Source organism: Chiloscyllium plagiosum, chromosome 5 (genome assembly GCF_004010195.1).
Source record: "Chiloscyllium plagiosum isolate BGI_BamShark_2017 chromosome 5, ASM401019v2, whole genome shotgun sequence".
NCBI classification, from domain to species: domain Eukaryota; kingdom Metazoa; phylum Chordata; class Chondrichthyes; order Orectolobiformes; family Hemiscylliidae; genus Chiloscyllium; species Chiloscyllium plagiosum.
The window spans coordinates 107,625,049-107,648,650 of record NC_057714.1 but is presented as its reverse complement, the minus strand read 5'-3'; the positions used below and the strand labels follow the sequence as shown (position 1 = coordinate 107,648,650).

The window sequence follows — 23,602 nt, the reverse complement described above, 5'->3', positions numbered from 1 at the left end:
AGGAGGGCGGGGGGCGAAGAGAGGAGGGGGGGTGAAGAGAGGGGGGGGGGTGGAGAGGGAGACCGCATGCATTTTACTGGAGAAGTCATTCCTGTTCTCCTAGTGAACAAAACATCAAAAGGGAATTTGATGGATGCATTATGGTGGTTAGGTCACTGGGCAAGTAATTCAAAGGCAAATGAACTGAGAAAATGGGTTGCATTTCTACAATTAGTAGTAGGTGAAATTTGAATTGAATTAATAAACTGGAATATAAAGCCTCTAGTCTCAGAATTGGTGGCTATGACAACTGATATTAATTGTTATGCTGTCTAAAAGGAAATGTAACCATCCTTCATAATCGTCTTGCATATACCTGAACCCAGACTTACAGCAATGTGGTTGACTCTTACAACAGATGCTGGCTTTGCAAAACATCCCCATACTCCATGAAAGGCATTTTAAAAATCATATGGGGTCTTGACAGAGTAGATGGGGGAAAAAGATCCCCTTGGTAGAAGAATTGAGAATGTGAGAACTCAGATTTAAAGCATAAGGTCAAAATAAGCAATGACAACAGAACAAAAATGTTTCTTTCACTCAATGAGTGATGAGGCCAGGAAATAAGGCAGCCTGGAGGCTCCCTGCCTCCATTCCTGATGAAGGGCTTTTGCCCAAAACATCGATTTTCCTGCTCCTCGGATGCTGCCTGATCTGAACAAAGAAACTTTACAGCCCAGGAACAGGCCCTTCGCCCCTCCAAGCCTGAGCCAATCCAAATGTACTGTCTAAACCTGTCGCCCAATTCCTAAGCATCTGTATCCCTCTGCTCCCCACCTACTCATACATTTATGCAGACGCACCTTAAATGAACCTACCGTGCCTGCCTCTACGACCTCTGCTGGCAACGTGTTCCAAACGCCCACCACCCTCTGTGTGAAGTACTTGCCGCGTGTATCCCACTTAGACTTTCCACCTCTCACTTTGAAAGCGAAACCTCTCGTTATTGAATCCTTCACCCTGGGAAAAAGCTGGTCTCTATCCACCCTGTCTATACCCTTCATGATTTTATAAACCTCAGTCAGGTCCCCCTCCAAATCTCCTTTGTTCTAATGAAAATAAACCTAACCTACTTAACCTTTCTTCATAGCTAGCACCTTCCATAAATGGCAACATCCTCATAAACCTTCTCTGCAACCTCTCCAAAGCGTCCACATCCTTTTGGTAATGTGGCGACCAGAACTGTACACAGTATTCTAAATGCAGCCGAACCAAAGTCTTGTACAATGTTAACATGACTGGCCAGCTCTTATACTCAATACCCCGTCCGATGAAGGCAAGCATACTTCATGTCTTCTTGATCACTCTATCCACCTGTGCAGCAACCTTCAGGGTACAATGGACCTGTACTCCCAGATCTCTCTGCCCATCAACTTTTCCCTTGGCTCTTCCATTCATTGTATAATTCGCCCTAGAATTAGTCTTGCCTAAATGCATCATCTCACATTTGTCTGGATTGAACTCTATCTGCTACTTTTCCGCCCAACTGTCCAGTCTATCTATATCCTCCTGTATTCTCTGACAGTCCCTCATGCTTTCTGCTACTCCACCAATCCGTGTCATCTGCAAACTTGCTGATCATACCAACACTGCCCTCTTCCAGATCATTTATGTATATTACAAACAACAGTGGCCCCAACACTGATTCCTGCGGAACACCACTGGTCACCTTTCTCCATTGAGAAACTCCCTTCAACTACTACTGTCTCCTGCTGCTCAACCAGTTCTTTATCCACCTAGCTAGAACACTCTGCACACCATGTGACTTCACTTTCTCCATTAGTCTACCGTGGGGAACCTTATCGAATGCCTTACTAATGTCCATGTATATGGCATCAACAGCCCTTTCTTCATCCAGCAACTTGGTCACTTCCTCAAAGAACTCTATTAAGTTGGTAAGGCACGGATCTCCCCTGCACAAAACCATGTTGCCGATCACTGATAAGCCCATTCTTTTCTAAATATAAATAGATCCTATCCCTCAGTACATTCTCCAGCAACTTTCCCACCACCGATGTCAGGCTCACTGGTCTGTAGTTACCCGAAATATCCCTACTACCCTTCTTGTACAGGGGGACAAGATGAGCAACCCTCCAGTCTTCCGGCACTTCACCTGTATTTAAGGATGCCACAAAGATATCTGTCAGGGCCCCAGATATTTCCTCTCCCGCCTCCCTCAGCAACCTGGGATAGATCCCATCCGGTCCTGGGGATTTGTCCACCTTAATAACCTCTAGCCTACCCAATACATCTTCCTTACTTATGTCAACGTGATCCAGACTAATCAAACTTCTATCTCTCATCTCAAGATTCATCATGTTCCTCTCCTCAGTGAACACTGATGCAAACTAATCATTCAGAATCTCACTCATTCTCTCAGGTTCCACACACTGCCTTCCTTCATTATCCTTTGGTGGACCAATCCTTTCTCTAGTTACCCACATGCTTCTTACATAAGAATAAAATGCTTTGGGATTCTCCTTAATTCTGCTCACTAAAGCTATTTCATGACCCCTTTTAGTCTGCTTGATTCCTCGTTTAAGACTTGCCCTACTCTTCCAATATTCTTCCAGGACCCGTTCTGTTCTTAGCTGCCTAGACCTTATGTATGCTTCCCTTTTCCTCTTGGCTAGTCGTACAATTTCTCCTGTCATCCACGGTCCACGAATCTTGCCCTTCCAATCCTTTGCCTTCAACGGGACATGCCTATCCTGCACTATTTTTGAAACTCTCCCACATCTCAAACGTGCACTTCCCTCCAAATAGCTGTGTCCAATCCACATTTCCGAGCTCCTACCTAATTTTGATATAATTGGCCTTGGCCCAGTTTAGTATTGTGTTGTGCTTTTCCAACACCACTCTAATCCAAAGGCCAGGAAATAAGCTTGCTGACAATGGGTGGAGGCAGATTTAATCAAGGCATACAAGCAGGAACTGGATGAATGTAAAGAATAAAAGGAAAAGACAGGCATCTCTCGATGAATTGCTCCTTTCGAAAACTAGCACAAACACAATGGGCTAAACAGTCTCTTCTGGGGCTGTAACAATTATGAGTAGCTGAAAATTGTTACAGATTTCACTCAAGATCATCACGTTCAAATTGCACCTCCTTGAATACACAGCAAAATATTAATTCAAAACAGTAACATTTCTGGTGGATTGTACGATTCGATTAGATGATTCCCTACAGTGTGGAAACAAGCCCTTCAGCCTAACCAGTCCACACCGACCCTCCAAAGAGGGACCCACCAAGACCCATTTCCTTCTGACTAATGCATCTAACCAAAGGCAATTTAGCATGACTTGCATATCTTTGGACTGTGGGAAGAAACCGGAGCACCCGGAGGAAACCCACGCAGACACGGGGAGAATGTGCAAACTCCACACAGAGAGTCGCCTGAGGCTGGAATTGAACCTGGAATTGTACATTTGACTTGCATGTTAAATTAAAGCAATCCTGATGGTTTCAAAAAAAGCTAAAGAATTGCTATAAAATAGCCAAATATATGTTGAGATAAGAGGCTGTCAATGCATCCCTAATCCAGAGATACACAGTGGAACATCCTTCACAGCAGAAGTGGGGAACTGGTAAAGCTGCATCATTGTTTTCCTACAGTGTACCCACAGTGATTACAATTAAGTAGTACAATTCCTCTGAAGTACTTTGGGATGCCCACTGCTGGTGAAAGGTCCTTTATAAAACGTTCATTGTTCACAATTCATGCTACCATTATTTAAAATCATGAACTTTAACACTTCTGCTTCTACATGCAGATAGCTAATCCAAACCAATCCATTTCTAAATACTCCCGTTACTCAATATTAGTCATCAGGAGGTGGAGCAGTCGACGTTTTGGGTATAACCCTTCTTGCAGACTGATGCATTCCAAGGTCCAGGAATAAGTGGTAAGGGACATACTTTGTCAGTGTTCTGATCAGATCTTTCCTTGGGCTATCTGTTAAAGTCAGTCATTGCAGATGACATTTGTTGTGACAAATGTGATATTACGCATTTTGGTCAGCGGAATTGAAATGCAACTTTTTATCTAAATGGAGAGAAATTTCTTGCAGAGTGATATGGGTGTCCTTGTGTATGAACTGCAGAAAACTAATATGGAAGGCAAATGGAAGTTTGGCCTTTATTGCTAAAGGAGTAGGGCATGAAAGTAGGGAAATGTGCAAGGCGTTAGGGAGACCACACCGGAGTATTGTGTACAATTTTGGTTTCTTTACTTGAGGAGAGATAAAGTTGTTTTGGAGGCAGTTCAGAGGAAGTTAACTGGTTTGATTCCAGATATAAAGGGTTTGCCTTAAGAAGCAAGGTTTATACTCCCTGGATTTAGAAGGGGAGGAGATCTAATCGAGGTATATAAGATGGTGTCAGGGATTGACAATGTCGACCTGGAGAGGATGCTTTTGATTGGGTTGGGATATCTGGTCGGCATGGACGGGTTGGACTGAAGGGTCTGTTTCCATGCTGTACATCTCTATGACTCTATTATTGCACAACAATAAACAGAATGACAAGGTCAGTAAAGTAATCAATACTTAAATCAAATACTAACTGGATGGTTAAAAAAAAAAGCAAGGGAAAAGACAATGGAACCAGAAAGAATCAAATGAAAATGATATTAGCAATAGGCAATCTTCAATGAAACTGTTAAGTATAACTACCAAGCTGGAGAAATCTTCTCACCTCTTGCACATCTGACAATGCACCACATCTTTCTGGGAATCTTGATAACACATCTTGTCGCAGTGTGGACAAGACATGCTGTGGTCTTGTTGCTGGTAACAGTTAGCACAAAGTGAACAATTGTGGTGCCAATGAGTGCTGGTCCGTGCTCCACAGTCAACACACACCCTGCAATTCTGAGGTAAAAAAGGAGACAGTTCAATCATTACATTTGACAGATGTAACAAAATTAAAGAAACAATTAATGTAAGCCAATTAGAGATACAACCTGACAAGGCGGTTTACAAATAATGAAATAAAATGAGATATTGGAAATTTAAGACATACAGTAAATTTAAGAAATACATCAAGCAGTCAGCATCTGTAAATGAAAATAAATCAAGTCCTTTACTGTACAGATGTTGGATAATTGGTTATTTTAATTCCATTTTTTGCTATTGCTTAAGGAGATTGGTGTAGCCTCAGGAATTATCCAAGTTGATATATTTCCAAAGCATTTGGCTTCAAGATATTTGATGAATGCTCATGTGCATAGACAGCAAACTGTGGTATGCAGCTTGTTGTCCAGTGCCATTAATTCAGAAATAAAATTTGTAGATCAACCATTTTGTGAATTCTGAAGAGTGTTTGCGATTGCTTTGTAGCTACATTTGGGAAGGCAGTAAACTAACTGATGAATATCAAGATAGGCAAGTCAGTGTTCTGAACTGGGCTACACTGAGGTCAGTGCAAGAAATGGTCACGAAAGCGGTTAGAATTGACTTAGGGACCATTATTGGATGAGGGTCCAAACGAAGTCTGGACAATAATGAGAATTAAGACAATGAGAAATGAGAAAACATTGTTCAAATTGTCCATCACAATCAATCTTTTAGTTCACAATTTTGAAAATAGAAGTAATTTTTTTGTCTTATTTCAGTCTGCTTAACAAGTTTGCATTCGTCTACAGAGCAGTGAGATCAATAATGCTAAGTAGCAATAAACAGTATTTGCTAAGTCACAGTGTGCAGTATTTGTAGGTTTGATACACACTAAAACATTTAACGTAGTTTCAGTTTTGATTTTGTTTTGGAGGAAGGAGGCAAAAAAAGGTACAAAACAGTGGTGAAAAGTGACAAGAAAAAAAACATTCCATATATGAAACCCAATGCCAGCATCAAATTAGAATTGAAGTAAACCTTCTGGTTCCATTGTATCCAACCTCAGAATGGCATTGCACCAACCAAACCCACCCTCAAAGCCCACCTTGCCAGAACTTTCTACTTTCCGCTTTAATCATGCTTAGAGAAACCTGACCCAGACTGACATTTAGTGCCAAATCATCACGTTACAAGCAATTCTGTGATGTAGACTTGCATTCAAGTCAATTTGTCAACTAGGTAAAAGTTTTACTTGTACAGCATGCTTCAGATCTACTGTGCTGACAGGAGGCACATTTCAGAGGGCTTTAGGGGGAACTGCAGGCACAAACTCACATTGCTTCTGGGGACAAGGCTCCCTGGTGTGATGCTGCATTGATAGGTGCTCCTGAGTTTACAGCATATGCCAAAAACTATTACTGAAGCACTGTACCTGAAAATTGGAGGAAAAAATAACTGACAGAGACACGAGCAGGAGACATGAAAGGAAGGCCATTGTCAGACTAAATATATACCTACAGTATGCATTTTAAGCACTTCTGAAGAGTTCAATACAAAATCAAAATTATAAAGATTAACTTTATTCATTCAATGATCTAAGCAAATTCTTCAATTTGCATTTCAATGCTGCTGTTCGTCTTTTTAACTTGCAATCTTTTATGCAACTCTTATATGAAGCAAAGACATTTTGAAAGCTGGAAATTTATTAGGTGCTTGTTAGAATGAAATAAAACTAATAATGTATGCATATCAGTACTTTTAATAATTTGCAGAGTATTGGTAGTGTGGCTGTCAATCAGCAATCCCCATGCTGAGCTGCCAAACTTAGCTAGATCATTACTAGATACAACCATCTGTTTGCCCAAAGGATGCAAGAGTATAGTTGGAGAAATACACCTTTAAGAGCATTTTGCAAAACTTGTAACTGCATCATAACACTACAAACAAAAAGTTATTTTTCTTCTGTAAAAGACAGAACCAAGAATGAAAGCAGAGGTATCACAGGATAATAGAAATTGAGAACCTGAGACAAAGCAGGAAGAGCTGGTTTGGGTTATTAAAAGATAACCCAAAGATTGGACTGACAGGTAGCAAAGCTTCCATCACTTTAGGTCAAGAAAATAAACAAACTCGATTAGCAGACTAGATGTGTTTTCTAATATTCTCTGTAACAAAGAGAGAGCCCAGAAGGCTTGATGCCTGCCTGATACCATGGATCGAAACACAATAGAGTAAAGGGGCGAATGTAGTCATCGTGGTCCAAGTAAGTACAAACAATATAGGCATGACAGGAAAAGGTCTGCAGTTATTTTGCGGAGGCTGGCACCAAATTAAGAAGCAAAAACACAAAAGTAACTTAAAGCAATTGCAAATTAGCATAGGGTAAATAAGGTTGGGAAATGTATGTGTGGCCTAAAGATTGGCACAATAGAAGTGGGTCCTGGCTTTTAGGGCACTGTACCTGTACAGAGAAAGAAAGCACTGTACTTTTGGGATGAACTACACCTGAACTGTGCTAGGGTTTGTGTTCTACTGAGTTGCACAAGTAGGGAAGTAAACAGTGCTTTGATTTTTATTGAGGGCAAGAGATCAAGTTTGGCAAGATGCTGTAAATCAATGTGTAGATGCAAGGAAGACAGAAAAGTATAATAGGGACATTAAAAACAGACCAAAACAAGAAGGGACAGAGTATACAATTATGCGAGTAAATCAATTAATAAGGTTAAAGGTTATTAAAGGACAAATCTGAAGGTTCTTATCTCAATATGAACATAGCATTCAGAGGGAAAAAAAATAACACTAGTAGAATTAAGTAAGTCTGATCTGATAGCCATTGGAAAGACAAATTTTGGAATAATGAATATTGAGGACACAACATTGAAGAACAGGATGTTGGAAAAGAGTCATTCTGTTAACTAAAGATATGTACAATATACAGGGATAAACTAAATCAGGAAACTGGGCTGTAGAAACAATTCGGGTGGATTTGAGAAATAATAAAGTCAATAAGTCATTTATGGAAATGGTGTACAGGCACCCTAACAACCACAACATGGGAGACAGAGCATTAAATAAGTTGGGAAAAGTACACCGTTAATCATACAGGATTTTAACCTATAGAGAAGGCTAGTTTTTAAAAAAAAAAAATCACACTGGCAAAGGTAGTCTAGACTTGCTCATGGGAGGTTTCCACAATAATTTTGTGGAACAGTATCTTCAAAGCCAACCAGAAAACAGGCTATACTAAGACTGGCATTGTGCAACAAGACAGGATCAAATTAACAACAACATAATAAAGGCACTTCTAGGTAGCAGCAACCAGAATATGATTGAATTTTATATTCAGCTTGCAAGAGAAAAGAGTGGTGTCCAAGACTAGCGTTTTGAACTTTAAAGGGTGTGAGAGCAGGGTCAGCTAAACCAAATATGCAAATTAGGTCAAGGGATAAATCAATAGAGATGTGGCGGCAGATATTTATGGGAACACTTTGGTACACACTGAATACATACACCCCAACAAGAAAGAAAACTTTCAAGATGAGGAGGTATTTTGCATTGGTTTTTACCAAACAGGATACAAGTAACATACCAAGAAAGTGTTTAAATCAGGAAATGGAAGGGAACTCAAGAAAATTACAATTACCAGGGAAGTACTAATGAGCAAATTGTTTGAACGCAGATGAAAAGGTCACATGATCCTGCTGGACTTCATCCCAGGATCTTAAAGAGAAGTACCTAATGAGATAGTTGAGCAGTTGGTTTTAATTTTCCAAAACACCACAGATTTAGGGCAGGTTCCATTACATTGGAATGTCATGAATGTAACTCCTTTATGTAAGAAAGGAAACAGAAAGGATAGCTTAACATCTATGAGAAAACATTGAAGCTGTTAAACACACTATGGCAGGACACTCAGAAAAGTTCAAGGTAACCAAACAGTGTCAACCTGATTTTGTGAAATGGACGACATGTTTAACTAGGTTATTTGGGTTCTTTGACCAAGCAATGATCAGTGCATAAAAGGGAACCTGTTGATGTGCTACACTGAGATTTCCAAAAGATATTTTATAAGATGCCATAATCAAACATTAGACGGGTACTAAAAACTCAGTGTAGGGATTAAGACATCAATTTGGATAGCTAACAAAAATCAAAGTATGCAAGTTGTGTCATTTTTTAGATTGACAAGATGTATGGCGGTGTGCCATACGGGTCACAACTACTGCCTTAATGGAGTAAAATTTACATTAATGACTTGGTTTAAGAAAGTACGTTACAAAGAGGGCATAACAGAGGTTACAATGGTACACAGAGGTTTAATCAAATGGACACTTGTAAATTAATTAGTCTAATTGACTATTAATTCAGAATGCGAGATAATGCCTGGGGACCTGCACCATGGCAGATGGTGGAATTTGAATTCAATACAGATCTAGAATTAAAAATCTAATGATGATCATTGTCAATTGTTGGAAAAATCCATCAGGTTCACTAATGTCCTTCAGGGAAGGAAACTGCCATCCTTACCCTAATCTGGTCGACATGTGACCCACAGAAATGCGGTTGACTCCCAACTGCCTTCTGGGAAATTAGGGATGGGCAATAACCAGCAACACCCTCATCATCTGAATGAATAAAAGCAATGGCCTGGATAGCTGAAGTAGGATTATTTTCCCTATTTGCCTGTCTGTGAATGTGTAAGAGGAGTTTATAAGGGGTTTAGAGTTCTAGTTAGCAGCATTATATGCCAGTGCTTTACATCTGTTTACCTTTAGCTATTGTCAAATTATTTAAAATAAACAATAATTATTCATTATTAATAATATTAGAAACCTGGTCCGTGTTTTCTATCAACCTTGATCTTCAAGTCAGGTACATTGGGGTGCTGTGCATATCTTCAAAAAAAGTTTCACATTTGGTACAACTCTGGAAACAGCGGAGCTAGATTTATGTTATGCTACCCCAGAGGGTTGTACAGAGATACAGTTGAGATGTTGGAACTGTAATCCTTAGAGAAAGATTTCAAAGAAGTTTTCAAAATAATAAGCAGTCTCAACAGAGCATATAAGACAGGAGCAGTCACAACAATCTTCACCCAAGAGTTTCTAGTGGATGATCCATCTCAGTCTCTACCAGTGGTTCCAAGCTGCCAGTCTTCAGCCAATTTGATTCACTCCACATGATATCAGGAAACAGTTGGAGGTAACGCATACTGCAAAGGCAATTTGCCCTGACAATGTTCCACTAATAGTGCTGAAGACTTGTGCTTGAGCTTTCCACACCCTTAGCCAAGCTGTTCGTACAGTTTCAACACTGACATCTACCTGACAATATAGAAACTGCCCAAGGTATAACCTGTACACAAAAGGAGAAAAAAATCTAATCTGACGAATTACTGCCCCATTGTCAGTAAAGTGACAGAAGATGTCCTCAATAGTGCGATCAAACAGCATCTGCTCACTGACATCAAGTTAGGGTTCTACGAGGGCCACTCAGCTTCCTACCTCAATACAGCCTTGGTTCAAACATGGACAAAAGAGTTGAATTCCAGAGGCAAGAGAGAGTGACAGCCCTTGCCATCATCATAGTACCATACTGATTGAAGCAGGAGAAAGCCATTTGGCTCATTGAGCCTGCTCGGCCAATCGTTTTGGCTGATCTATCCATCGTCTCAGCTCCTCCTAGCTGCGTTATCCCCATAACCGTTAATTCCCTTACCAAGCAAAAACCCACCCAACTGTGTCTTAAATATATTTAATGAAGCTGCTTCTACTGCTTCCTTGGACATAAAATTCCATAGATTCACTACTCTCTGGGAAAAGCATCTCTGGCCTAATTCTACTCCCCCTAACCTTGACGCCATGTCCTATAGTCCTAGTCTTACCCACCAATAGAAACAACTTGCCTGCCTCTATCTGATCTATCCCTTTCATAATTTTATATGCTTCTCTAAGATCCCCTCTTTCTCTTCTAAATTCGAAATGAGTACAGTCCCAGGCAGCTTAACCTCTCCTCATAGGGTAACCCCCTCATCTCTGGAATCAACCTGTTGAACCTCCTCTGCACCACCTCCAAAGCCAGTATATCCTTCCTCAAGCAAGGAGACCAGAACTGCTCACGATAGTCCAGGCACAACCTCACCAACACCTTGTACAATTGTAGCAGAACCTCCCAGCTCTCAAATCCAATCCCGCTAGCAATGAACGCCAATACTCCGTTTGCCTTCCTGATTACCTATTGCGTCTGCAAATCAACTCTGAGTTATTCATGTACGAGCACTCCTAAGTCCCTCTGCACAACAGCATGCTGCAATCTTTCATCATTGAAACAATACTCTATTATTTTTACTTCCAAAGTGGATAGCCTCACATTTACTAACATTGTACTCTATCTGCCAGACCCTTGCCCACTCACTAAACCTTCCTGAGTCCATGCTGCATCTGCATGATGCAAACCTTTCCATCCAGATGTCTCAATATTTCTTCCTTAATGATAGCTTAACATCTGTAGTTGAGGCTAACGGGCCTATGGTTACTTGCCTTTTGCCTACACCCTTTTTTAAACAGCAGCATGACATTCACTGTCTTCCAGACCATTGGAACCTACCTGGAGTCCAGTGAATTTTGGTATATTACCACTAACGTATCTACTACAACTTCTGTCATGTCTTTCAGCACCATGGGATGCATGCCAACAGACTCCTCTACCTTTAAACCCTCAAGTTTGTTTAACACTACCTCTTTAGTGATAACAACTGAATTGATGTCCTCACTTCCCATCATATCCTTAATATTATCCTATGTCATTGGTATTGATGTGTATCATGACTTCTGACTGCTCACCATCCCCCCTTTAAGAATGGTGCAGACTCGATTCAAGACTTCCCTGACCCTGATACCCAGGAGACAATATATCACCTGGGAGTCTCATTCTCGTCTACAGAATCATCTGTCTGTTCCCCTAACCAATGAAGCCCTTATCGCTATCGTTCGTCTCTTCTCTCCACTTCCATTCTGAGTCACAGGGCTAGACACAGTCCCAGAGACCTGGCCGCTGCAGCTTTCCCCCCTTCCCCCAACGAGGCTGCATTTTACCATGTGCGGCATTCAAGGAGCCCTAGGGAAATTGGAATCAATGTATATCAGCGGGCAAACCATTCGCTGGTTGGAGTCACACCTGGCACACAGAAAGATGGTTGTGGTTTTAGGAGGTGAGTCATCTTAACTCCAGAACATCTCTGCAGGAGTTCCTCAGGGTAGTGTCTTAGGCACAATCATCTTCAGCTACTTCATCAATTACCCTCCCTCCATCATAAGGTTGGAAGTGGAGACGTTTGCCAATGACTGCACAATTTTCTGCACTATTCGCAGCTCCTCAGATACTAAAGCAGTCTATGCTCAAAGGCAACAAAATCTGAACAAATGGCAAGTAATATTCGCGCTAATAAATTTCAGTGATTATCTCCAATAAGAGACAATCTAACAACCTTCCATTGACATTCAACAGTATTATCCTCACTGAATCCCCACACCAATATTCTTGGGATGACAACTGACCAGAAGTGAAACTGGTCTTGCTATGCAAATACAGTGGCTACAAGAGCATGTCAAAGGCTAGGAGTCCTGAGGAAAGTGTGCAGAGGACTGCGAAAGTTTGCAAAGGAACATAAATAGTTTAAGTGAGTGGGAAAAGGTCTGGCAGCTGGGAGTACAAATGTTAAATGTGCTATTCCATTTTGGTAGGAATAACATTAAAAAGGAATATTATTTGAATGGTAACAAATTGCAGCATGCTGTTGTGCAGAGGGATCGAGGTGCCCTTATCCATGAATCACAGAAGGTTGGTTTGCAGATGCAGGAAGTAATTAAGAAGGCAATGGAATTTTGACATTCATTGCTAAAAAGATTTGAGTTTAAAAGCAGGGAGGTTATGTTGCAGCTGTACAGGGTGCTGGTGAGGCCACAGCTGAAGTACTGCATGCAGTTTTGGTCTCCCTACTTGAGAAAGGATGTACTGGCACGAGAGGGGGTGCAGAGGAGTTCCACTAGGTTGATTCTGGAATTGAGGGGGTTGATTTATGAGGAAAGATCGAGTAGACTGGGATTATATTCATTGGAATTTAGAAGATCGAGGCAGGAATCTTACTGAAGCACAAAATTATGAAGGGAATAGATAGGATAGAAGGAGAGAGGATGTTTCCACTGTTGGATGAAACTAAAACAAGAGAGCATTGCCTCAAAATTAGGGGGAGCACATTTAGGACTGAATTGAGAAGGAACTTCTTCACCCAGCGGGTTGTGAATCTGTGGAATTCCCTGCCCAGTGAAGTAGCTGAGGCTTCCTCATGGAATGTTTTAAAGCTAAGATAGATAACTTTTAAAAATAAATTAAAGGTTATGGTGAGAGGGTAGATAAGTGGAGCTGAGGTCATGAAAAGATCAGTGATGATCTTATTGAATGGTGTAGCAGGCTCGAAGGGGCGGATGATCTACTCCTGCTCCTGGTTCTTATGTTCCAAGTAACATCGCCTGACTCCCCAAAGTCTGTCTACAAGGCATAAATAAGGAGTGTGATGGAATACTCCCTATTTTCCTGGATTAATGCAGCTCCAATAAACACTCATGAAGCTCAACACCATCCGGGACAAAGCAGCCCGGAATAGCACTACATCCACAAGCATCCACACCCTCCACCACCGATGCTCAGTAGCAACAGTATGTGCTACCTACAAAATGCACTGCAGAAACTCACCAAATATTCTCAGATAGCACCTTCCAAATCCATGACCACTTCCAATTATAAGGACAAGGGCAGCAAATACATGGGAACACTACCATCTGCAAGTTCCCCTCCAAGCCACTCACCATCCTGACTTGGAAATATGTTGCCATTCCTTCACTGTCATTGGGTCAAAATCCTAACTTTCCTCCTTAAGGGCATTGTAGGTCTACCTAAGACATGGCCTGCAGCAGTTCATGAAGACAGCTCATCACCACCTTCTCAAGGGAAACGAGCGACAGACATTAAATACTGGTCCAGCCAGTGATGCCTATGTTCCACTAGTAAATTAAAAAAAAAAGAAATAATAAGCAGAAAAGGCAACAGAATGGCATTAAATCATAATGGTCATTCAATGAGCCAGTGAAAACACATTAAGATGAATGGTCTCCATCTGTATCATAACAATTCTATGAATTGTCTTCAATGCTTTGCTCCTTGTTCACTGCCTCTCCAGAATAACCATGGAACACTTCACAGAAGACACTATCAATTTAAATTATTAGTGCGGACAAAAATATCATTATTCTTGACTTCAATACTGAGAAACAAATACAGATAGTTCCTCCATAACGCAACAATTGCATTCTTGTGCAACTCTGTGTTATAAAACATTCCTGCTTTAGAAACAGCATTTGAAGTGTTGGTGATGTAATCACATTACAGCCAACATACATTTTAAAAGTTTGTGCTTTAGAAGCACAGTGTCCCCAATTCGTCAATTGCGTTAACGAAGCACGTGTTATACCATTCTGACATGTAGTCAATTGAATTTGAGAATTTGACGGTATATAGTGCTCAAGGAAGACTGGCTCTGAATCACCATCTAACTTTCAAACTTGCAAAGCAATCATTCCCAACTGCTTGTGCTGTGGCAAATAATGCTCAAGCAGATTTAGCACTGAGCAATAGGTTAAGTCCATAACAGACCCCAAACAGTTAAGAGCATGTTCAGCCAGCAGGAAATGTATCAAAGTCAAACATGAACCAAAAATAGAAGGGACAAGCTTTAGTGTTGAAAACTTGAGCCCCAAGCCCCAAACAGCAGTCTTCCAGGTCGAACTGTTTTTGTTCCAACAGGTAGAGGACAATTTTCTGGACAAGTGAAAATATATTTCGTTACTTTTGAAAAATAATTACACCGTGAGGTGGTACAGTGGCTCAGTGGTTAGCACTACTGCCGAACAGCGCCAGGGACCCGGGTTAGATTCCAGCCTCAGACGACCGTCTGTATGGAGTTTGCAGATTCTCCCCATGCCTGCATGGAGGGGCGGTGTGGACATGAAGGGCCTGTTTCCACACTGTAGGGATTCGCTGATTTTATACATAATGGTTTTAGCTGGGATATCAGAGGTGGCCGAGGGGAAGAGATTGGTGGCCAAAATATTGATGGCAAACAAATATTGCACCAAATTTCTACACAATTTTCTGCTCGCTCTCCTTTACTAAATTTAGTCGAGTACATTCATGAAGAATCTTAAAATAAAATCTATCCAGTCATTCAATTTTCTATTGATACAGATTTTTAACAGAGTGAAAGATCTCTACAGACATAATGATAAACAGCTGAAACAAATACCAGATGCAAATGCTGCATTGTGAGAAACAGGCCTATTCTACTGCAGAAGTAGGGAAGCCCAGTTAGAGAATGGCCGGCCAATTTCCCAGTTGTAATTAGTGCCTGGCCTTTCCAGCCTTCACTCAGAATAGATTTCTGTATGTGCAAGTTTTCCTGACAGGCATCCTCAAGAGTCCAAATTCACAGAAAAGAGTCTACAGCAGGGGAAGCTCAAAGGAGCACTTGCATTCTCTAGTCCTGAAGTACACAAAATAATTCATAAGTCTCTTTTAACAACTTAACATAGACCACAAAACCATACGCTTTGGAGCAGAATTAGGCCATTCAGCCCACCGAGTCCACTCTGCTATTCATTCATGACTGATATCTTTCTCAAATTCATTGTCCTGCCTTCTCCCTGTAACCTTTAGTCCCCTTATTAATGAAGAACCTATCTTGCTGTCTTAAGTACAATCAAAAACTTGGCCTCCTTCAATAACAATGAGCTCTACAGTTTAACCACCCTCTGGCTGAAGAAATTCCTAATTTCAATACTAAAACTTCAACCCTTCGTTCGGAGGCTGTGCCCTTGTGAGTGTGTCTCTCTCCTACTAGTGGAAACATCTTCTCCTCATCCACTCTATCCAGGCCTCTTAATATTCTAAGTTTGAATTAAATAAGCCCTCATCCTTCAAAACTCCAAGTACAGACCCAGAGTCGTCAACTGCTCCTCATATGAGAAGCCCTTCATCCCTGGAGTCATTCTTGTAAACCTCTGAATGCTGTCCAAAGCCAGCACATCATTCCTTTGATACAGGCCCAAAACCACTCTCAATATTCCAAATTTGGTCTGGCCAGAACCTTATATAGTCTCAGCATGACATCTCTGTTATTGTATTCTAGCCCTCTTGAAATGAATGCCAAGATTGCACTTGCCTTCCTAACCACCACCTGAACTTGAAGAGGATCCTGAACTAGGTCTCCCAAGTCCATTATGCTTCAGATTTCTGAAGCCATTGCCCATTTAGAAAATAGCTTAAGTCTTTTTACAAATTTATTAAAGAAAAAAGGGTAACTAGGGAGAGAATAGGGCCCCTCAAAGATCAGCAAGGCGGCCTTCACGTGGAGCCGCAGAAAATGGGGTAGATACTAAATGAGTATTTTGCTTCAGTATTTACTGTAGAAAAGGACATGGAAGATATAGAATGTAGGGAAATAGATGGTGACATCTTGAAAAATGTCCATATTACAGAGGAGGAAGTGCTGGATGTCTTGAAACGCATAAAGATGGACAGATTCCCAGGACATGATCAGGTGTACCTGAGAACTCAGAGGCTAGGGAAGTGATTGCTGGGCCTCTTACTGAAATATTTGTATCATTGATAGTCACAGGCGAGGTGCTGGAAGACTGGAGGTTGGCTAACATGATGCCACTGCATAAGAAAGGTGGTCAGGGAACGATAGACCAATGAGCCTGACGTCAGTGGTGGGCAAATTGTTGGAGAGAATCCTGGGGGACGGATTTACATGTATTTGGAAAGGCAAGGACAGATTAGAGATAGTCAACATGGCTGTGTGTGTGGGAAGTCATGACTCTCAAACTTGATTGAGTTTTTTGTGGAAGTAACAGAGGATTGATGAGGGCAGAGCGGTAGATGTGATCTATTTGGACTTCAATAAGACGCTCGGCAAGGTTTCCCATGGGAGACTGGTTAGCAAGGTTAGATCTCACGGAATAAAGGGAGAACTAGCCATTTGGATACAGAACTGTCTCAAAGATAGACGACAGAGGGTGGTGGTGGAGGATTGTTTTTCAGACTGGAGGCTTGTGACCATTGGAGTGCCACAAGGATTGGTGCTGGGTCCACTGCTTTTCGTCATTATATATAAATGATTTGGATGTGAGCATAAGAGGTACAGTTAGTAAGTTTGCAGATGACACCAAAATTGAAGGTGTAATGAACAGTAAAAAAGATTACAACGGGATTTTGACCAGATGGGTCAGTGGGCTAAGTGGCAGATGGAGTTTAATTCAGATAAATGCGAGGTGCTGCATTTTGGGAAAGAAAATCTTAGCAGGACTTATACACTTAATGTAAGGTCCTGGGAAGTGTTGCTGAACAAAGAGACCTTGGAGTGCACGTTCATAGCTCCTTGAAAGTCGAGTCGCAGGTAGGTGGTGGTGTTTGGTTTGTTTCTTTTATTGGTCAGAGTTTTGAGTACAGGAGTTGGGAGGTCATGTTGCAGCTGTACAAGACATTGGTTAGGCCACTGGTGGAATATTGCGTGCAATTCTGGTCTCCTTCCTATCAGAAAGATGCTGTGAAACTTGAAAGGGTTCAGAGAAGACGTACAAGGATGTTGCCAGGCTTGGAGGATTTGATCTATAAGGAGGCTGAACAGGCTGGGGTTGTTTTCCCTGGAGCGTCAGAGGCTGAGGGGTGACAATATAGAGTTCATAAAATCATGAGAGGCATGGATAGGATAAATAGACCAGTCTTTTCCCTTGTGTGGGGGAGTCCAGAACTAGAGGGCATAGGTTTAGGGTGAGAGGGAAAAGATATAAAAGAGACCTAAGGGGCAACTTTTTCACACAGAGGGTGGTACATGAGGTGCCAGAGGAAGTGGTGGAGGCTAGTACAATTGCAACATTTAAGAGGCATTTGGATAGGTATATTAATAGGAAAGGTTTGGAGGGATATGGGCCGGGCGCTGGCAGGTGGGACTAGATTGGGTTGGGATATCTGGTCAGCATGGACAGATTGGACCAAAGGGTCTGTACATCTCTACGATTATGACTATATTCTTCCTACTGAAATGTATAACCTCACACTTTCCCACGTTGTATTCCATCTGCCACTTTGTCCACTTGCCTAGCCTGTCCACGTCCTTCTGCAATAACAACTTACCTGTTTCCTCAACAATACCCGCCTCTTGAACTATTATTGTGCCATCCACAAACGTAGCAACAATGCCATCAGTTCCTTCATCCAGATCATTAATGTATAACATGAATAGTTGAAACATGAGGTTTCAAATTGGTCCCCACAGAACTCCAGTCATTCGATGCTATCATGACATTTTATCCCTGCTCTCGGCATTCTGCCTATTAACTGATCCTGTATAGATGATAGTACCTTTCCCCTAAACCATGGGCTTTTATCACATTTAACAGTCTCCTATGGAACTGCTTGTCAAAGGTCTTCGGGAAATCCAAACAAATCACATCCATTGACTCTCCATTGTCTAACTTGCTCATTACCTCCTCAAAGCATTCTAACAGATTTGTCAGGGATGATCTCCCGTTGATGAAGCCATGCGAACTCTACCTGAACTAACCATCCACTTCAAATACTCCGCAATCTCATCCTTAATGATGAACTTACCAACGACCAAGGGCAGGCTAAACGGCCTATAGTTTCCTGTCCTCTGCATCCCTCCCTTCTTTCCTAATTCCTTTTGGTCTGTATTTACTTCCAGGCAGCTTTGACCCGGCTGGGAAAACCATCTCTTCCATCTCAGGTCTCAGTGATTTTGCACTTGGGCTATGATGTGTCACTGGAACTGGTTCTATATCTTTAAATAACGATCTAGCTAGCTTCAGGCTTATGCAGTTATATGCTCAAAATGGACAGTACACAAGTCTGTCACTCCATATTAACTGCCAGGTCTGGATACCATCAGTGGAACAGATAATAAAGACAAAAGGCTTTGACTGTATAGACTAAAACTGCATTAAGGAGGCAGGCATGATGGTGGGGAGAAAAAGGTTATACTATACATCATAATCTAAACATATGCAGATTATACGGTTGCTTCCAGACGAGTCATAAGCATTTATCGGTGGGTCAGTTGCAATATGAACAGTCCAAATGAATAGACAGATGTTAACAGATTGAAGTTATCACTCACTTTACACCTCCAACCATTTGTAGGTATCGACTCCATTGCTGGTTGAAGGCAAAACGTGTGATAGCCTTTGTCACAGATATCACAAACCAACATTTTGCTGTCATCGCCTGGATGCCTGAAAGGATACACAACATATTTCAAGACATTTTCCTTGGGAGGGGGGGGGGGGGGGGGGGGGGGGGAATCACACTAGTCAAATGATGTCAAAACTTGGGAAGAACTTTGTTTTATCAGACCCACACAGGTCATGAGGCCAATTAAACAAATTTTGTAACAAAAACAGAAGTCAGTGCAAAAGCTCAACAGGTCTGGCAGCATCTGTGAAGAGAAATCAGTTAATGGTTTCAGGTCTGGTGACCGTCCCTCAAAACTGTTATACAGCACTATTATTGACAACAGCCCGAACTTCAGCTGATATATTAAAAGCTGAACAAAAATCGAAGAATTTACCAAGATTGTCTTTTCCATTGTCACTGGATATAATTATTTTTTATTCCTTCATGAGATGTGGGAAACACCAGTTAGGCCTGCATTATTACCCATCCTCAATGTCATGGAACCAGTGCAGTTGTGGGTGTAGGAACAGCCATAATGCTCGTAGGAAGGTCATTCTTGAATTGTGATGCAGGGTCAATGAAAGAAAGGCGTTATAGATCCAAATCATCATGATGTGTTGTCCTGATAGCGGTGCTACCAGGAGTCTGCCCTCATCCCTTTAGATGGTAGAAGCACTCGAAATGTTCTTATTAGGAAGCCTTAGTGAGTTACTGCAGTCCATCTTGCAAATGGTACATACTGCTGCCACTGCATGTTGGTGGCGAAAATAGTGAATACTGACAGCAGTGGAGATGATGCCAATTAAGTGAGTCCCTTGGTCCTGGATGGTGTGAAGCTTGTGAACCGTTGTTGAAGCTGCACCCATCACATTGCATTCCATCACAATCCTGCCTATGCCAAACAGATGGCAGATAAGTATTAGGGAGATAGGTGGCAAAACGTTAGTCTGACCTGCTCCTGAAGCAACGGTATTTATATAGCAGGTTCAGTTTCTGGTCAATGGTAACCCTGGGATGTTGATAGTGGGGAGCTCCACATTGATAATGCCATTTAATGTCTGGAAGTGATGGTTTTACTAGGACTCCTTGGAGCCATACTCAATAGCGTGCTGACTTGATTTGTCAAAGGCAGTCACTCTCAACTCAGCTCTTCTGTCCAGCTTGGAGCAAGGGTATAATGAGGTCAAGAGCCATGTGGCTCTGGTAGAACTCCAACTGAGCATCAATGAGCAGGTTAGTCCTTTGCAAGTACCACCTGTTAGTGCTGTCAATGACTCTCTCCATCAGTTGGCTGTTGATCACGAACAAACTGACAGAGCAGCAACTGACCGAGTTGGACTTGTCCTCTTTTCATGGACTGAGGACACCTGGTCAGTTTTCCACTCAAACAAATCCAAAAGACTTGTGGAAATCAGCAATAAAGAGAAATAAAATGCTGAAGAAACATAGCAGGTCTGGCAACATCTGTGTTGAGAGAAAGAGAGTTAACATTTTGAACCTGATATGACTACTTCACAACCAAAAGGAACTGGAAAATGTTTTTTTAATGCTACTGACAGAATGGAAGGAGGAACGAGTGGTAAGGGTGGCCAGAGGAAAAGAAAAACGAGTAAAGGAGTAATGCAGTTATAAAACAAGTGCAAATGATTAAGTGTGAAAAGGAGAAAATGGATTTGAGCTGCTGTGAGCAAAACCAACAAGATGCAGACAAGACTTGGCAGTTCACAATGTGATCGCCTTTATGTTGGCGAGACCAAATGCAGATTGGGCAACTGTTTTGTTGAATACCTCAGCTCTGACCATAAGAATAATCCTGATCTTCCAGTTGCATGTCATTTCAATAACGATCTTGCTCCTATAATAACATTACAGTCCTCAAGGCTTGCTGCAGCATTCCAACAAAGCTCAATGCAAGCTGGAAGAAAAACTCCTTAGTTCTGCTAAGGCACCTTACAACTTCTAGGACTCAACTTTGAGTTTAACAACTTCAGAGCAGGATCTCTGTCCTCTGTTGATTACAAACACTCATCCCAGCTTGAACCATCACTTGGAATAAAACATCTTAAGTATTGACATTTGCAACATTGATATCAATCAACATTGTTGTACCTAAAACAAATGGCTGCTGTGGTTCAAGAAGACAGTTTCTCAAGGTCAACGAGGAATGGACAATAAATGCTAGCCTTGCAACTGAAGCCCACACCCCATGAATTAAAAAACATTTCCAGACCAACACAAAATAAAGCAATCAAGATGATTTATATTAAAAAATACAAGCTAGAAGTCTTCATATCTTCGAAATCTGAGCGGTTTTCTTGAAAGCATTAGATCTGCATTCTTAAATGCAAAAGGCATCTGTCCTAGATTCTGGGGAATTAAGTAGAAAAGGATTGTCAGAGCAGCCATCATTGAATTTCTTGATGGGCTGAATAATCTATTTCAACTCCTAAATTTTATGATCTTATGTGGGTGTTGCAGACTAGACCAGCATTTACTGCCCATCACGATCAGTCCTATCATTTTTGAGAGACTTTGGGATATAGTGCTACTGGGCAATTCCCAATAACAAATTAATCAAAAACTTTACAAGCTGCTACTTGCACCGAACTCTGAAGAAAATGTTCGAACAATAAAAAAAAAATTGTGCTTATGCTTCCACTTTAAGAAATGTTACAAATGACAACCATGGAAACTGAATTCTGTATCCTGTATCCATCTATACTTTTTACAGGTCCATACTTATTGACTGCATCAGTATAAATGACAGATGTGAAGCTCTGTTTCTGCAGATACCAAACTAAAAACATCTATTCCTTTGAACAGCTTTTACGACTACTGCTGCAAATGTTCTTGTAGTACGGAATTTCACTCAATGTAGAAACTTGAACATTGAAGAGTTAATACATGAGAATGAACATTAAAATAAAGCTACATATTGTGTCTTGTACAGAGTTATAAGAAACATTCTTCTAACTAAAAGATTATAAAGCAAGGACCTAAGTAAAAAAAATCTTCAACTTTACACATGTTTGTATTTTAAAATACTTATCTCCAACTAACTTAGAATAAATTGGCTCCTTTGCCCCTTGTTCTATTTCATTGTACACAATTACAGAGTTTATGATGTGGCCCATGTAAACAATTTTTGTTCTTAAACGTGTTCACCCACATTAAAAATAAAGTCTTTAATATGGAGTTTACCTGCAGGTTTGGCAAATTTTGCATTCTGGACACTGCCACCCAGCCCGTTTCAAAGGGGTCACAACTATGTCTAGACATGCTCCATGGTAATGCTGTCCACAGCTAGTGCAGAAAAGCTGGTCTAGAAGTTCACCTGGACTGTCGCAAACAGCACAATTTACCTCTTCCTTGGCTGAAGAACAAATTATTCATAAAAATTACTTGGTTTGACATTAGAGGTCATAATGAGTTGAATCAAGAGGAAATTGAGGTTATTTCTATTTCAGTGGTTACCTGTGTCTCCAAATCATGGACAAGGATGTATACAAGTCCTTATAAGTGAATGATTTGGAGATGTCGGTGTTGCACTGGGGTGTACAAATTTTTAACCTTATATATGAAAGCATTTTAGCAAACCGACCAAACAGAGAACTCAACATTTGGCAACTTTTCATTTCTCAACATATGAAAATAATCAGAAAGTAATAAGAAACTTACCTCTTACCTTCAGCAGTTTTGTTTCACAGATCAGTTGGCAGAAAATGTATCAAGAAACGTTTAGCCCGCTAGTATGGAGGGACTGTCTCATGGGGGTTGAGAAGGTTGAACCTGTACTCAATGGAGTTTGACAGGGTACAGTGGAAAGGTTGTATCAACTTGTGGAAATGTCTCATTTATGACAAGAGATAAGGAGGAATTTATTTTCTCAGAAGGTAGCTAATTTGTGGAATTCTTTACTGCAAAGGGCTGTTGAAGCTGGGTCATAAAGTGTGTTCAAGGCTGAGGTAGATTTTTAATGAGTAAGGGAATCAAGTTTTATGGGGAAAAGGCAGGAAAGTGGAGTTGAGCATGATCAGATTAGTGTTGATCTCATTAAATGGTGAAGCAGACTCAAAAGGCAGAGTGGCCTATTTCTGTTCAAATATCTTCCAGTGTTAGAAGATAGAAGATAGAAGAATACAGCGCAGTACAGGCCCTTCGGCCCTCAATGTTGTGCCGATCCAAGCCCACCTAACCTACACTAGCCCACTATCCTCCATATGCCTATCCAATGCCTGCTTAAATGCCCATAATGAGGGAGAGTCCACCACTGCTACTGGCAGGGCATTCCATGAACTCACGACTCGCTGAGTAAAGAACCTACCCCTAACATCTGTCCTATACCAACTCCCCCTTAATTTAAAGCTATGCCCCCTCATAATAGCTGACTCCATACGTGGAAAAAAATTCTCACTGTCGACCC

General features: G+C 41.2%; 1 protein-coding gene across 1 annotated transcript in view; it reads right to left on the bottom strand.

Moving 5' to 3' along the window:
* The window catches only part of kmt2ca (lysine (K)-specific methyltransferase 2Ca), a 502,252-nt gene that overhangs the window by 222,572 nt on the left and 256,078 nt on the right, over window positions 1-23,602 (bottom strand). The window contains exons 9-11 of the mRNA XM_043691052.1: window positions 22,381-22,552; window positions 19,124-19,238; window positions 4,736-4,911 (exon numbers count right to left, since the gene is read on the bottom strand). Of these exons, the coding sequence (XP_043546987.1) occupies window positions 4,736-4,911; window positions 19,124-19,238; window positions 22,381-22,552 (463 nt within the window). The remainder of the gene's footprint in view (window positions 1-4,735; window positions 4,912-19,123; window positions 19,239-22,380; window positions 22,553-23,602) is intronic.